Source organism: Euprymna scolopes, chromosome 22, assembly GCF_053919585.1.
Source record: "Euprymna scolopes isolate OS-2025 chromosome 22, ASM5391958v1, whole genome shotgun sequence".
NCBI lineage: Eukaryota > Metazoa > Mollusca > Cephalopoda > Sepiida > Sepiolidae > Euprymna > Euprymna scolopes.
The window spans coordinates 91,808,502-91,824,353 of NC_136503.1; the positions used below are offsets into that span (position 1 = coordinate 91,808,502).

Here is a 15,852-nt window from a genome sequence, read left to right on the forward strand (position 1 = left end):
GATGAATGGAGGAGGGGGAGGATTTATTACTGATGTTACAGAGGGTAATGGTATAGCAGAGCTGTGCCACAGCACTGTCAAAAGAATTGCAGGATGCAGTGCTCAATTCAAGCTGTATACTGATATAATGTGATAGCCAAGGACATTGTAATACCATCACCTGTGCCAGCCAATATTAACAACAGATAAAAGAGATGTCATGCCATCATCGGTTAAAGTTATCGACTACCTGTATAAAGTCTTGTACTGTGTTTGGGAAAAAAAAAAAAAAATTTCAGTGCACTACTAGATTTGACAACGCAAAAATTGATACAATAATTTTTCCAGCCATGTTGGTTGATGGAGGCTACCACATCATATGAAAAATATGCCTAAATCCAAGTGTAGATTCCATGAGCAAAGCTTCTTTCTTAGAACTGCACGCCAGTGGAACTCTCAGCCGCTTGCCTGTTTCTCACCTGACTACAACTTGGACGTCTTCAAGTCCAACATAAACAAACTCCTGACAAACCGCCCCCTTAAGTAAGACACTCGATCAAAAACCCCAATACTAATGATTACTATAATACTATCTCATTGATTACTGTACACGCAATAACCCTTATCCCTGAGTGGCCTTCGGGCCTTGATAAGTGGTGACCCCCATGTAAAAAAAAAAAAATATCCATCTCTGTTGTGCATCTGCTATCTCAGAGGATGATGATGAAAATAGTGATACCATATTGAACGTCTACTCCCCCTTTCTGTTTCTGTTTTTTCTGTTTCCAATTTTCCACAAAAGCACTTATTTTGATGGGTGTTTCTGCATAAGACCAGAAATAGATCATTGTCTCCTTGCGTAATAGTGATATTGAAGAGGGGAAAGTAATAGAAGAAACTACTTACAAAAGTGTCAATGTATCTGTCTAGTATCTCAAGTATCTTGGAAAGAAAAAGAAAAAATGGCTGCCATAATGCAATGTTTTAAAAACGTGTAATATTGAATTTTCATGTGAGAATTTTGTGTGCACATGCATAATACTCTAAGCCAATAAAAAGGAAGAATCAACAGAAAAAGGAAGGAAAGGTAATAAACTCAGGCATTTAATGGTGAAAAATATCATAATGATGCAGTTTGAACAAACATTCTATTTTAACTATTCTTAACTGTAATTTATAATTAATGGAACAAGTTAATAATTGTATACAACAAATTATGTTTAGAAAATAGAAATAACAATAAGTGTTTTTAGTCTCACTATTAATAATGGAAATTATGTATCTCTCTGAAGCCGAACAATTCTATTTAAGATTATTGTACTTAATCTGAAATAGTATGGGTGTAAGTAGTGTAGTGCAGTTTTAAATAGTATGGGACAAGAGGAATTATTCTTTTACACTTAAAAATATTAATCTTAATATGTTTTTGGAGAGAGGTGTAGCATCTGTTTTGTTGTCATGATACCATCGTCTCAGGTATAATCTTCTTCTTTAGTGGTGTTGTTCAGGATCGTGTTGTGTCAAATCATCGGAGGTGTTTAGGTTTGAATCAACAATTTAGCTATTTGGCTTTATGAAGGGAGGGGTAGTGTAATATCTAATATAGCATAATCATCTTAACACACTGGTTCTCATTAGATCACCAAAATTAAGTGATATTATACTTGGTCAGTACCCAATGAGTGACCATTTAGAAATGTTAATCATTTTCCCTGTCCATGATATACATATGGCTTGAGATCACATATGAATCTATATAAAAGCCAAGTACGTCCAAGGATGGAATACTGTTGCCATATCTGGGCAGGAGCTGCAAAAAACAGCCTATCTTGCCTTGACAGAGTACAAAATAGACTTCGTGGCTTAGTGGGGGATGCCCTTTTCTCTACCCTGCAACCTCTCTCCCACAGAAGAGACGTTGCGAGCCTATCCTTGTTTTATCGTTATTTCCATGGCAGGTGCTCGTCTGAACTCCAATCTCTGGTCCCCCCTCGCCAATCTTTCACGAAAACACCCGTCTAGCCGAATCCACTGTGAAAAATTTCCCCTACTCTTTATCTGTGCCTAAATCAAAACGTGGATTCCATGAACAAAGCTTCTTTCTTAGAACTGCACGCCTGTGGAACTCTGTTCCGTCTGCCTGCTTCCCACCGGACTACAACTTGGATGTCTTCAAGTCCAATGTTAACAAATTCCTAATGAACCGCCCCCTTAAGTAAACACTTCATCAAATCTCCACACTAACGTAATGTACTTGCAATAACCCTTATCCCTGAGTGGCTTCCGGGCCTTGATAAGTGGTGATCACTGTGTAAAAAAAAAAAAAAAATGAATCTGACATTCTCTAGAAACTTCCTCTCTCAATGGAAGCCAGATGCTTACTCAGGATAAATACTGTTGCTTGAGATCACACAAATGTTAGGCATGCAGCTTTTTCCTGGTACTTCGCCTTAATGGTACAAGCTCAGCAACGTGATGCTTTTGTCTGTCACATCATTAAGCTCTTCCTGGATGCAGCATCTTCTGCGGAGCTTTCTTCATGTGGTTGACAGTACAGCAGTGGGGCTTCATCATCTGATGAGGTAATTTTGTCATGGATTAAGCAATCATGCTGGTGCACATCCTTTATGTGGTGTGGTGTTCCATCAACTGAGATTGATTTTTGTCACTGTACCCATGCTGAACTATGATGTATATCTTCCCCATGTATTCTTCACTCAAACAGTATCTCCCTCATTGTACAGATTAGCAACTGCATTGTCAGGCACCACCACTTCATCAGTACCTTTGACAGAGATCCTATAGGTGTATAGTATATTTGTTACATTTTGGTGATGATGATGATGACCGAGTCGTCAATTTCCTTTAAGTCTATTTAATTTAAAAAATAACAATTTTTATCATTTCTTTGACTTAGACACTTAGACATTAGTGGAAATAAAAAAAACATATGCAGCTGGTTATAAAAATATGCCGTTGTTTATTTCTGTACATATAAGTTTTTAATGACAGATTGACTATCTAATGTCTGCGTGACAGTGATAGTAGTGGTGGTGTATAGAAGACTGTGTTGCTAGCATCCCTTTCGTCATTGTTGTGTCAACTCTCCTGTCACTGTCCTATTTTTTATTTGTCTAGATAACAACATTCAAATTGGCATTGTTTCACAAAAATGTGGTCACTCGCTGCCCAGAGATTTTGTATCCTAAAACTTGACCTCATTCTGACGTCATCTCCCGGGCTTTTGCATAGACTTGAGACTGACTTTTTTGTTTGCCGTCACTTGACCACACAGAGATTCAGTACATGTCCCTTGGTCACATGTTTTGGCCAAATTTATTACTTAACCTCCTCCCAGAGATCTGCTTATGCAACACATTCGCAGGTGCAGTAGTGGCCGTCTTGTCTTCTTTAGATATAACGTTGTGATAGTACATTGCCTCCAAGATTGTGCACCTTGTTCTTGCTGCAATACACTTTGTGCGATGGAACCTCTCACTTATTCCATTTCCCGAGTGTATGTGGGCGCATCAAAATCGAATGTGCATGCCCCACATCCGTGTAAACTCAGCAAATATCTTTCCAGCAAAATGTTGCACCATTATCGGTGGGCAATTCAATTGGCGGCTCCCTTTCACAGAATACAATCTTAAACTGCTTAATGATGCTAGCAGAATTTTGTCAGTGTAACTGCTTCCAGATGGCAAAATGACTAGAGGCAAAGTCTATCAAGGTCAGGTACAACTACCAAAATGGGGTATATCCATAGCAACCCTGCTCCAATTTTCAGAGACATCAAGGCTATCTGGCTTCCAATTCACTGGGGCTGGATCTATGGATTGGCATTCTGTTCAATCTCCAGCCACCGTCCACACTTTAGCTTCAGTTCGGTTTGAGTTTACTAACTTTACAAGTACAATTTCCTCTTCACACCGGGATATCTGTTAGATCAATGGATTGCCTGTATCTGAGAAATATTTTGTTCTGCAGCTATGGCACACACAGGTTCTCTGGGTTCTGTCTTTTTACAGGTTTCATTTAACCATTGATGCGGTACCTTAATAAGTTGGCCAGCTCTGTTATCGTGAAACTTAATGAGCACTACATCAATCTTCAGTGCATATCCTGAGGCACAATCTTGGAGTCTGGACAGACGATGCCTAATTAACACTTCAGAAGCTGCACTCTCGTCTGTCCAGACAATGTATCAGTTATCCACTATTTGTAAATGAATGATTTTCACTTTCCATTGCAATGCAAGGTTGTCCTCATGCACCACTAAGAGCCAGCCTTCATCTTCCATTTGCTTTATTGATTTCTGCCATTGTTGGTGGCTCAACAAAGATATCCTGAATTGGTTGCTGAGGAATCTGATTGAGTGTCTCCATGTTGACTGAAGATGACTGGTTGAGCAGATTATTAAATTGTTCTTGCCAGCATTTACTCATTCTTGGTCTTTGATCAGAGTTTAACTATCAGAAGATAGTAAGGGGGATCATCCTGACGTTGTATTTAGTGAATCAAAAAATTTCTTTGCATTGTGTGTCTCAGCATAGTGTTTCTCATTTTTCCTTCCACCAGTTGTCTTACATTTTATTTAGATCCGATTGCACTTTTGCCTGCAGAATTTTTAAAGCTATACATTTCAATACAGAAAATTTATTCTGCCATTCAATATAGGCCTTATTATTTGCTTTGAGGCTTTTCTTAATTTATTCATCATTCATCAACAATCAATGGAATAACTGTATGTTTTTTGTTATTTTCTTCTATTTATCTATGAGAATGTTGATATCAGTGACTGTGTCTTTCTGATTGGAAAATTTTATATTATATCCACAAAAATTTAGAAAGAATTTTAAAGAAAACCAAATATTGCAATTTATTGTCTATGGATTTTGTTTTATTAGCATTAATATTTTGATCAGATAAAAGAAAAGATATAATACTTGACTTTAACATACAGAAGATAGCTTCATTTAGTAGAGCAACAAGTTTGTTTCCTCTTCACCATAAGAGCCAATTTGTCTACTGTTGAACAATAGCATTTTTGATTTTTACAGTTGTTTTGTCATGTGTGAATTTTAGAAAAGCTACAAAACAATGATCTTGATGAAGAGGACAGCGGAAGTAGAAAGAGGAAGATATGCTTGCTGGTATATTTTGTATATTTCACAAAGTTGTTAGTATTCATCGATTGGGGGGGGGTCAAAAACTGCTATAATGAATGACAAATATTTCTAGATGCATCCTCATCAACATATTCAGTATTTTATGTTTGTCTTACATGCTGTCATGTGTTAAGCATTTCCAAACTAACTTTTTTCAAGTTCTTATCTCCCTTTCTTTCAAATCCATCCTTATCCCTTTCTTCCATGATTTTCCTTACCCAACTGACCTAAGTTGGTTCACATGCAACAACTATTATCATTCTTCAAAGTCTCCTATTAATATACACATTTACAGATTTAATATTCTTCTGAGATAATCAGATCTTAGACTGACTTATATTACACATTCATTGTATCAAAGCAGGCTTTCAACTCTCATAGGCCATATTTCAGTTCCATACATCATCACATGACCAGTAGGCTCTTCTTTTGGTAACACTCTGCTGTTTTGTAATAGCAGAAGTTCCCTAAATATACTTTATCTATTTCCGAAAAATAGAACTTTACTAATCTGTTAGTACGTTTCAATCGGTTTTTTAATGTCTGTGCATATTGCTGAATACAGTTTCAGGAGAGATACTGGCAACTAAGGAATAAATAAACGTATCGGAATTGGATTAGTTTAGCAAAAGACAATAGTTCTTCTCACATTCAATGTTGTTGTATATCTTGCAAATATCATTTCATTTCCTTTCAAGACAACATTCTATAGCATGTTCACTCAAAAGGCAACATTTTCAGTCATGTGACCATATAACACTTTCAATCAACACTGTATCAAAATAACTATCTTGTTGCAGTATTCAATGTTTTTGATGCCCTTTTCTCAGAGAAGAGACATTCTAGTAAGGTTTAACCCAATTTTATAAAATCAGGCTTTTTATATGAATATAATAAAAATTGAAACAGATTTGTCAAAACTGATTTAAATGTTTATAATTTTCATGAAATATTTTCCATTGTTCTCTTTTGAAGAAATATTTTGACCGCAGCCAACCTTAAACTAGTTGAACGATGTCTGTTTCATCAAAATAGACCATAACATATGGTTGCACTCATTTTGGTTGCACTGTTGTCATAGAATTACTTTTCTGTTGCTGTGACTGGTGTTTTATTTATAAACATTTTATGTATTTTCCCTCTATGTCAAATGTCCTAGCTTACAACAGTGTATGAAATAAAATGTCATAGATTTGTTTGCCTAAGTTGAAAACAACAGATGAATTAAAATACTTATTAATTTAATACTTTTAATAACAATTTAATTTCATACTTTTAGCAGTTCAATTTTAATTTTTATACAGTTTAAAATATGTTCAAGAATGTACATATATACAATCTGGAACATATTGTTTTACACCCTGGCACGTGCCGTATTAAAAATGGTGTATAAATGAAAACTAAATTAAACTTCCAAAAGTTACAACCACTTTCATTAGAGAATCGTTTTATTATAAGGTCACACAATAACACAATGAGCCCTTCATCTAACACTGGAGATCTTGAAATGCTTTCAGGATAATCTGAAAATTTGGTGTCTAACCAATATTAATTTATCATAAAAGAGGAAAAAGAAACAGAAGAAAATATTTCATTGTATTTTAACCAGTTTTTTTGTTGTGTGTGTGTGGGTGTGTGTGCGTGTGTGCATGTATGTATGTGTGTGCGTGTGTGCATATGTGTGCATGTGTGTGTATGTATGTGTGTGCATGTATGTGTTTGTGTGTGTGCGTGTATGTGAGCCCTAATTGCTAGTCTTTCTTTACTCTTTCATTATTTTACACATTATGCTTTCTTAGTTCCTTTTTGTAAGATATTCACAAGAACTCATCTTACTATTACAGATGAAAAGAGCTGTTTTTTTCTTCTTACTCAGTGTGCCTAGCATCAGGTGAAATTTGCTCAAATATTTTATTTTGTCTGTGGAATGAATTACCATAGAATTGCTTCCCTGTGGACTGCAATATCAACAAATACTTGCCATAAACATAAATCTACAAGTAATAAAACTTTGGTCTATTTATCCTCTCATAGTATTCATCATTTAACCGACAATCCATTCATCTCATTAATTTTTGAATGACAAAATTTTTTTAAACATTCCATTTTGTTTTAAGGCTTCTGGACATATATTTTAGACATAGTTGCATTTTCTTTAAGCTTTTTTGTTATACTTTTCCATTACATAGTCTTGCACTATCACTTGTTTTTAACACATCATTAGATTTCCTTAGCTGGGGATCACAACTTGTGTGTGTAAAAACTACTTTGCATGAAAGGTTCTGACAAATTGGTGCTTTAAGAGTTGGAAGAAATTGCTTTTGCTTACAAACTATTTTCATAAAAGTTTCACAATGCAATAAAAGTAGGGAAACTGGAAAAAGAGCAATGACTATGACTGCCCTCAGTAAACTTTGTCATAGAGCTGTCAAACTGTTCGAGATGATAAAAAGAGAAGAAAAAAAAGTTGTGGCTTAAAGCATTTCAGTTTAGAGACAATAGCATGTTCACTCAAAATATGCATAGACAATGGCAAAACGCTAAAGATAAAACTAATTTCTCAACCTGGGGACAACAATCCGTATGCGTAGAAAAGGCTGTACAAAAAAATAAACTTTTTTCCAACCAACTCCAATGACTTTCAACAGAAAATGTTAAAAAAATTAAGAGAAAAATCAAAGTGGAAAGAAACAGGAAGTCATTTTTTAATGAAATGGCATCTTCCATACCCATATCATTTGAAGTGTTTGCCTTCAGTTCAAAATTCACCTTTTTTCAGAGAGAAACATCATGAGAGTGAAAATCAAAACTTTGTTAACAAATCAAAAAACTAAGAACTCATATCCATTATTGATTTAAGCTTTCTCGATTTAAAAAGGATAATTCTGCAAGAAAATAAAAAACTCACATCTCTGATATATGTTGACTCACGTAACCTCTAAGTGAGCAGTAATTGAGTTGGGGTCAATCTATGCAACCCTTAAACAAGTGAAGCAGTCAATAAATGGTTTAAACCTTCTAATAAGTGATATTTTTAAAAAATTAACAACTTTTTATTTGCTCACTAGTGTATGTTGAAATCAATAAAACTCAAACCTGAGTTTGCCCTCGTTGAAACAATGCTGATCCATGCAAAGGTCGAAAGAGATCCACTTGACAACTTATGTCCCTCACGTCATTAACACCTCGACCATCGCACCTGTTAAGAAACACAAAAATAAAATTCCTTGATCAAAACAGTAACACATGTTAGAATATTTTCGTTTCAAATTGTAAATCTCAAACAAAAATTCCATTGTCTTTTAATGAAAACATTTGACAATATTCCTCAGATTCGTTCTATTTACAACTTTCAAACTGTGGTCCACATTGTTGTGATGTTCACATTGTTGTGATGTTCACATTGTTTTGGCCATTGTACTCTATGGTCTTCTTCCTGATACAAAATATTTTAAAGACACTGAGTACAAAATAAGCACAGTTTACCACAGTGGATTAAATAAATGGCTTAAAAAGAAAGCACATCAGCTGAATATAATAGGAGAATATAATGTTATATAGTGAGTAGCCTAGCATAGATCTGGGATCATAAAGAACTGTGAAAATGAGGATCAGATTATGATTAGTATGGATTTTGGTGGCAGTAGGCAATTAAAAAACAATCTTTTCAGGTTTTCAGGTGTTCCATGTGATCATCATCATCATTATATGGAAACAATAACACTAAGAGTCAAAATACAAAGTGCAAATAATACAAAAATTTAAATAATAAGAGTTTGTCATGACACATGCAAAGTTTTCAAAAAACAAATTTGAATTTTTGTTTTAAATGTAGTAAATATAAGTTTGTTTTTTCTTTTTCTTTTGTCTGAATTGATGGGGAAAAATGTTAGAATATGTATTTTTGAAATAAAAACTAAAATCATGATTCTTTTTATACTGCTTGTTTTATAATCCTTCATTATTTATCAAACCTAAAGATTCTTAAGAATAAAGGTTAGTGAGATAGATTCTCAATGAATGATGAATTTCATGAGAAAATTGAAAATCTCCATATTCAATTTACAACAGCCAACACAGAAAAATACAACTTTTCTGTTTGTCAAAGACATTGCACATGAGATGTGAAGTCTAAACATAGAAAATAGAGGAGTAAACGACAGCCAGAGATTTTCTATTTCCATTGTGGTTTGATGTGTTTTCCAGGGATTTTATACCAAATTTAGTCAATGTAGTAAAAGATTTTATGCTTTGTAACTAAATTTGTCATGTACTACATATGGACATTACAGAAATAAAGAATCTGTAGAAGCAAATAGATTCTACAGATTCTTTAAATCAATAGATGCAAGTCTGACAAGTACTACTACTCTGGGTTGGAGTTAATCTGAGAATAATGAAAATTACAAATTCTCTTAATCTTACAAATTGAGATTAGCCTATCTGATGCATGTTAAGGCCATGTTGAGGATTGTTTCATTAGAAAACTTGAAATAATAAAAAAAGGTCAAAAGTGAAACAGCAGAATTCTGTTATGCTTAACAATGTTTGCATATGAGTTAGATTTCAATGACCAAAAAACAGAATAAGTCCACAATCATAACTTTTTTTAATAATTTTTTTTATTGTTTTCAAATTATTTTACTTGTAGGTGAATGCCTATATTTTTTCAAATGTGCCAGGCACATGTTTTGATGTACTGGTCGGAAATATGGTGCATTGTGCCATCAACTCATCATACACATTGCATCAAATAGACAAAAACGATGAAGTAAATCCATAGTAAGGAAGGTGGGAATCCCAAAAGCTTGTTTGATGGCAAAGAAACATGTATCAATCATTCACCTATAAGTAAAACAATAGCACCGTTTTGAGGATCGCTGCCCTGATTTTTGGTGCAGAATTCAGGCCAAAACCCAACCTAGTCAGGCAGTATGTTCGGCCCTTGTATCTGACCAGCTGGTATTTCCAGAATTCCTGTGAAATGTGGATCTGTAGGTATGCAGATTTTAAATCCACAATCGTCGCAGCCTTCTGAATATGCCTCCACTCTTGCATGGTCTCTCCGCACACATCCATCACATCGCCTCCCGTGTGACACGCAACGTGTACGTTCAGCTCCCTGAAGTCCAGTACTGGGCGAACTTTTTGTTTTGTGGGCTGAACAACCGCCATTAACGGCAGCACACCTTCCACCTTATCCATCCATGGTCTTAAAATCCCCTCTGAGATCCATCGGTCCACCTCCTTCTCAAATTCAACTCTTGTGCCTCCTCGCAACGTATGCTCGTAGCATTCCACTCTGTTGTTCAGTATGGGAGGTTCTCCCTTCCATGCCCACTTGACTGTCCATTTCTCACCATCAAAGTGTGCAGAGAAATCTTGGTCCTCTATCGTGCAACTTTTGTCTAACCCGGCCGTTCCTGTGACACCTTTTTCAAATTGCACACCTGCAGCCCCTTGATGTCCTCCAAATCTCACGGAGTTCCTATATACCGTAACGCCCCCTAGTCAAGCAATTGCGTCCATCCCTAACACCACATCGACACCCGTGACAATTTTGTTAATAACAATCGCCTGGATTGTTAGTGACATCCCACGTACCATCAACCGAACGATACTTGTGCCATTGCACTTCACCTCTCTGCCGTCAACTGCCGTAATGCTGCTGGTTCCATTGCATGTGTCAACTATGTCTTTGGTTACAATTGTTGAAGTACAGCCCGTGTCGACAAGGGCTTTTGCACTTCGTCCATTTAGGGTCACCTCTACTTGTGGTGACATACCCTGAAGCGCCTTCATCGAATAAGTGGGGTAGCCACCGACGCAGTGGCTTCCCCCTGTTCATTTCCCTGGGGACAGAATCTGGTGATGTGGCCGACTTCCCCACAGCGGTAACACATGACTTCTGGCTTTGGCTTCCTGCACTCCCTCGCTATATGGGGGCCTTGGCATCGGTAGCATCTGCCAGAGAACCTGGGTCTCTGCCACAGTCCTCTCTGCTTTTCGTCCTTCACAATTTCCTGCTGCAGTTTGCTTCATTGAGCGACAGCTACGATTCCCTGCTCACTCTCTTTTTTCCTGGCCAGCACCCTAGCCTGTGTAATCAACTCCGCCACCTCCATAGTATTTACACCGGGCAGTTGCTGCAGAGCTATAGAAATATGGTCCGGGAAGCCATTGATAAAGGCCATCTTAACCATCTGTCGACGGCCTCCTCCATTGAATTCAGCTAGTCCCGTCAACCTCCTGATATTGTTGGTGTAAACATCGACAAGCTCTCCGGTCCACACCATACGGCTTAGTTTGCCATATGCCACAAACGGTCCTTCGGTAAATGCTTCCTTCAACTTTTCCTCAATGGCGTCAACAGACAGTCGATCCTCCTTCCGCATCTCCAGATATAGGGCCAGAGCATCACCATCAAGATACAGCGGTATCAAGCTGGCTACATCCGCGATGTCCCGCAACTTAGCGACAAGTTTAACCTTGGTAAACCAGGTTATAACATCTCCCTCTCCAGAGAACGTCTTAAGCATTTCACTGCTGATCCTCTTTGCTTCCATAGTTCCCGCCGAAATAGCTTGTAGTGAAGTAGAAAAAAAAGAAATTTTAAAAAAATATATAAGACACAGCTGTTCCTTCCAAAAGGTTGAGCTCTTCAACGTCCAAAAATAATTCACCGCCACAAAAAGAATTCACCGTCACTTCTTCCAACCATCGTTTCACTCTCTGCACTCTTCACGCCTGCTTAAAAAAAAAGTACCGTTTATATGCTGCCCATTTCTCCACTTATGCAAATTGACTATCAACCAGAGCCATCTGGTTTTCCATTTCTCCAAACAGCCAATTTGCAAAGGGGGACAACTCAAACCACAGTAACAAACCTAGAATCGGACGATCAAGCCTTTATCTGCTTTAGACTAAACATGCAACATAACATTAGCTACCTTTATTTTTTCTACCGCTCTCCCTCGACCCAGGACTGCACCATAATAAACAAAGTCTCTGACAGCATGGGCACAGCACTCTCCCTCGACACTAGCACACAAGTATGTGTATTTGGTGACTTTAATGTTCACCACAAAAACTGGCTTGGATTCTCTACTCACACAGATGCAGTGGACAGCACAACACATAGCTTCACTATATCTCACTCCCTATCACAAATGGTTACGTTTCCAAACCGTTTCCCTGACCAACAAGAACAACACGTATCACTTCTAGATCTGTTTCTGACCACAGTTCCCGATGATTGTATAACAAATGCTGACAGCCCACTCGGGAACGCTGATCATGCAGTGATAATGGTAGAAATCGCCCTAAACCCAAAACTGAAGAGCCAGTGCTCAAAACAACGAGATATTATAAAAAGGCTGACTGGGAAGCCATCAGAGATGCCCATGGGGAAATATTTTTTCTCTTCCTGCTGAACAGCACACAAATGACACCACTGAATGGTTCACAACGGCAATTGAAGCACATGTTCCCATGCGGAAATTTTATAGCAAGCCCCACTCTCCTCAATGGTTTACTTCTACTTGTGCAACTGCCATTGCTCAAAGGCAGCATGCATACCACAGATTTAACCAACATAAGTCCAGTTCAAACAGACAGAAGTATATAGAAGCTAGAAGTAATGTTAAGAAAGAAATAGCGAGAGCTAAGAGAGAATTTACTGAAACCACTAAAAAAACACATCGAAGCACAAAAACTAGGAACTCAACTTCTGGAAAATCTATAACAGTGTAGTAAATAATGGGCAATCAACAATTCCCCCACTAACCAACAATCACGAGGTTGTTTGCTCAGCAACCAACAAGGCTAATATGCTTGCCAGTCGGTTTGCCTCAAACTCCACACTGGACCCTTCCAACCACCCCCTACCTGACTTTTCTTTGCGAACAGACACCATGCTAGACGATCTAAAAATCACCCCTGCTCAGGTGCATGCTATCATAAAAAACCTTGACACTTCAAAAGCATGTGGACCCGATCTCATCCCAGCTGTGCTATTAAAAAAAGTGCTCAGCTGAAGTAGCTCCAGTTCTCTCCAAACTCTACAACAAATGCCTTAATGAATCTTGCCTTCTGGGCTGTTGAAAAACTGCTTCTGTGGTACCAGTATTCAAGAATTCTGGCGACAGAACTGACCCATCAAATTATCACCCCATTAGCCTCCTCCCACTTACAGATGCTAAACTTCTGACTAAGCAACAATATGGATTTAGACAAGCCTGTTCCACAGCAGACATCCTCACTGTAATCTCTGAACGTATATATCATTCACTGGGCAGAGCGGTTACTCTAGATATATCTAAGGCTTTTGACAGGGTATGGCATGAGGGTCTCCTCAGGAAAATTAGATCATAAGGTATCACTGGTAGAATACTTAACATAATTAAATCCTTCTTAGATACGAGAAACATCCAGGTTGTCCTCGACGGTCATGCATCTAAACAATATGATATAAATGCGGGAGTGCCTCAAGGGTCTATCCTTGGAGCTCTATTGTTCCTAATATTCATAAATGACCTCCCGACAAAATTGCCTCTGAGATGGGTATATTTGCTGATGACACCACACTCTATAACAGGCACAACAGGAAAACAAATGAACACATATCTAAAGAAATGGCAAAAACACTAGAGGATGATCCCCAATCTGTACTGGAAAGAGGACAAAAATGAATGGTCACATTCAATGCTGCCAAGACTAAGCTAGTTTCCTTCAATAATTACAAGAAACCTTTTCTGCCACCAATAGCAATGGCCAGTGACTGTTTATCTGAAAGTACATCTTGCAAACTCTTTGGCCTAACATTCACAGGAAACAGGAGTTGGTACAATTACATTGAAAGCATTGCCAGGGCTGCTGCGAAGAAGGTAGTCTCTCTCTACCATGCTAGAAAATTACTAACACCCGAGAATATCCAGTACCTCTATCAGGCCACCATTTGCCATGCATGGAGTATTGCTGTCACATTTGGGCTGGTGCATCTGCTACTAGTCTCTCGCTCCTAGACAAGGTTCAAAAGAGAGTCGCAAATCTGATAGGCCCTGAACTGTCATCTAAGCTTCAGCCTCTGTCCCATTGATGAAATGTTGCATCCCTCTGCCTGTTCTACAACTATTTTAATGGTGAATGCTCTGATGAACTGCAGACACTTGTGCCCCCACGACGTAGACACCCTCGACAAACCCGACAGGCAGCTAAATCCCACCCCCACACAGTAGAGATCCCTAGATGTAAAAGATCTTTCTACTCCAATAGTTTCTTCCCCAGAACCGCTAGACTCTGGAATTCCGTTCCAGGTCTCTGCTTCCTCAACTGTACTGATATGCAGAAGTTCAAGTGTAATGTGAACCAACATCTTGCTGCTCAGTATCCTACATAGTACCCTAGTAGTTGTTGCCCCTGATAGTAGCCCCCTACACCAAAGTGGCAATTTGCCTTGTTTGGGGTGAAAATGTAATTAAAAAAAATTTTTTTTTTTAATTTAACATAAAATGAGCACCCACTTCATGGTCACCTTTTTGGATGAGTTTATTATTTATTTTAGAGGTGGTGTTTATTATGGTCTGGTAGACCAACAAAAGCCTACCTTAAAAACTGGTACCTTTAGGTTTTCAGATGTGCTAAAAACGAATATCGCATTTAAATTTTCCACAAATATTTTTCTGGGTATTAAGCAAAAATATGCACGCTGTGCATACAACAATAGCCATCACTTATAACATAAAGAATTACATTACTTAATACCCGGAAAAATACTTATTTGCAGAAAATTTAAATGCCATATTCGTTTTCAGCACACCCGAAAACCTATGGAAAACAAGTTATTTAAGTTAGGTTTTGTGTTGATTTACCAAGCTACAATTACCTAATAAACACTACCCCTAAAAAGAATAACAGATAAAAATAAGGTGGCTATAAATGAGTGTTCATTTTACGTTAAATTAAAAGGGATCCCATACTTTTAAATTATAATTTCTTCATATCATTAAATTTACTGGGATTTTCACTGTTATTTTCGTTTTCGAAAACTTGTAATTTTAAAGCATTTTTTTTTTGTAGATGGAAAGATACTGCACCTTTGCCAATATTTCTTCAATCATAGTCATTTGTATTCCTAGTTTTGCATATGAATTACAAAATTTAAATTTCCCTCTTTGGTTTTCATACATGAAGTAAATTTCACAGTGTATAAAGATTTTTTGATACTGGAGATATTCATAATCGTACCTTATTTTCAAAAGAGGGAAGATATAACATCTGAGAAATATTTGGCATCAAGTCTCTCCTTGCTGTTATTTCAGATCATTGGAAACCATAGCAGCAAGTTTTAGTCTCTCCTCCATCAAGGCCAGAGGTTTGGGGGAAATATATATATATTGCAATCATGAAAGGAAGACGAAAATTCATGATTAAAACGTTTACAATAAAGTCAATGTTTAAGATAAAGTTAACGGGGTGAAAAGAATAAAAAAGGGGAAGAAAAAATCTGACTGTATGGAGGGATTTGAGAGAACAAAAAAAAAAAACAAATGGGAATCGAGAATTCAATTACTGACCACCTTATAAAATTCAATTACTGACCACCTTATAAAAAAGCTGTCTTGTGCAGCGAACTTTAGCACAAATTCTTTTTCAATCCGGAGTCGTGCTCACTCATTATTTCATTTAAAGATCTTGGAGACTG

The 15,852-nt window shown here is 37.3% G+C and overlaps 1 protein-coding gene across 1 annotated transcript in view; it reads right to left on the reverse strand.

Moving 5' to 3' along the window:
• LOC145243541 (polyribonucleotide nucleotidyltransferase 1, mitochondrial-like) overlaps positions 1-15,852 on the reverse strand; it is a 1,193,685-nt gene that overhangs the window by 772,088 nt on the left and 405,745 nt on the right. The window contains exon 13 of the mRNA XM_080106520.1: positions 8,247-8,349. Within this exon, the coding sequence (XP_079962646.1) occupies positions 8,247-8,349 (103 nt within the window). The remainder of the gene's footprint in view (positions 1-8,246; positions 8,350-15,852) is intronic.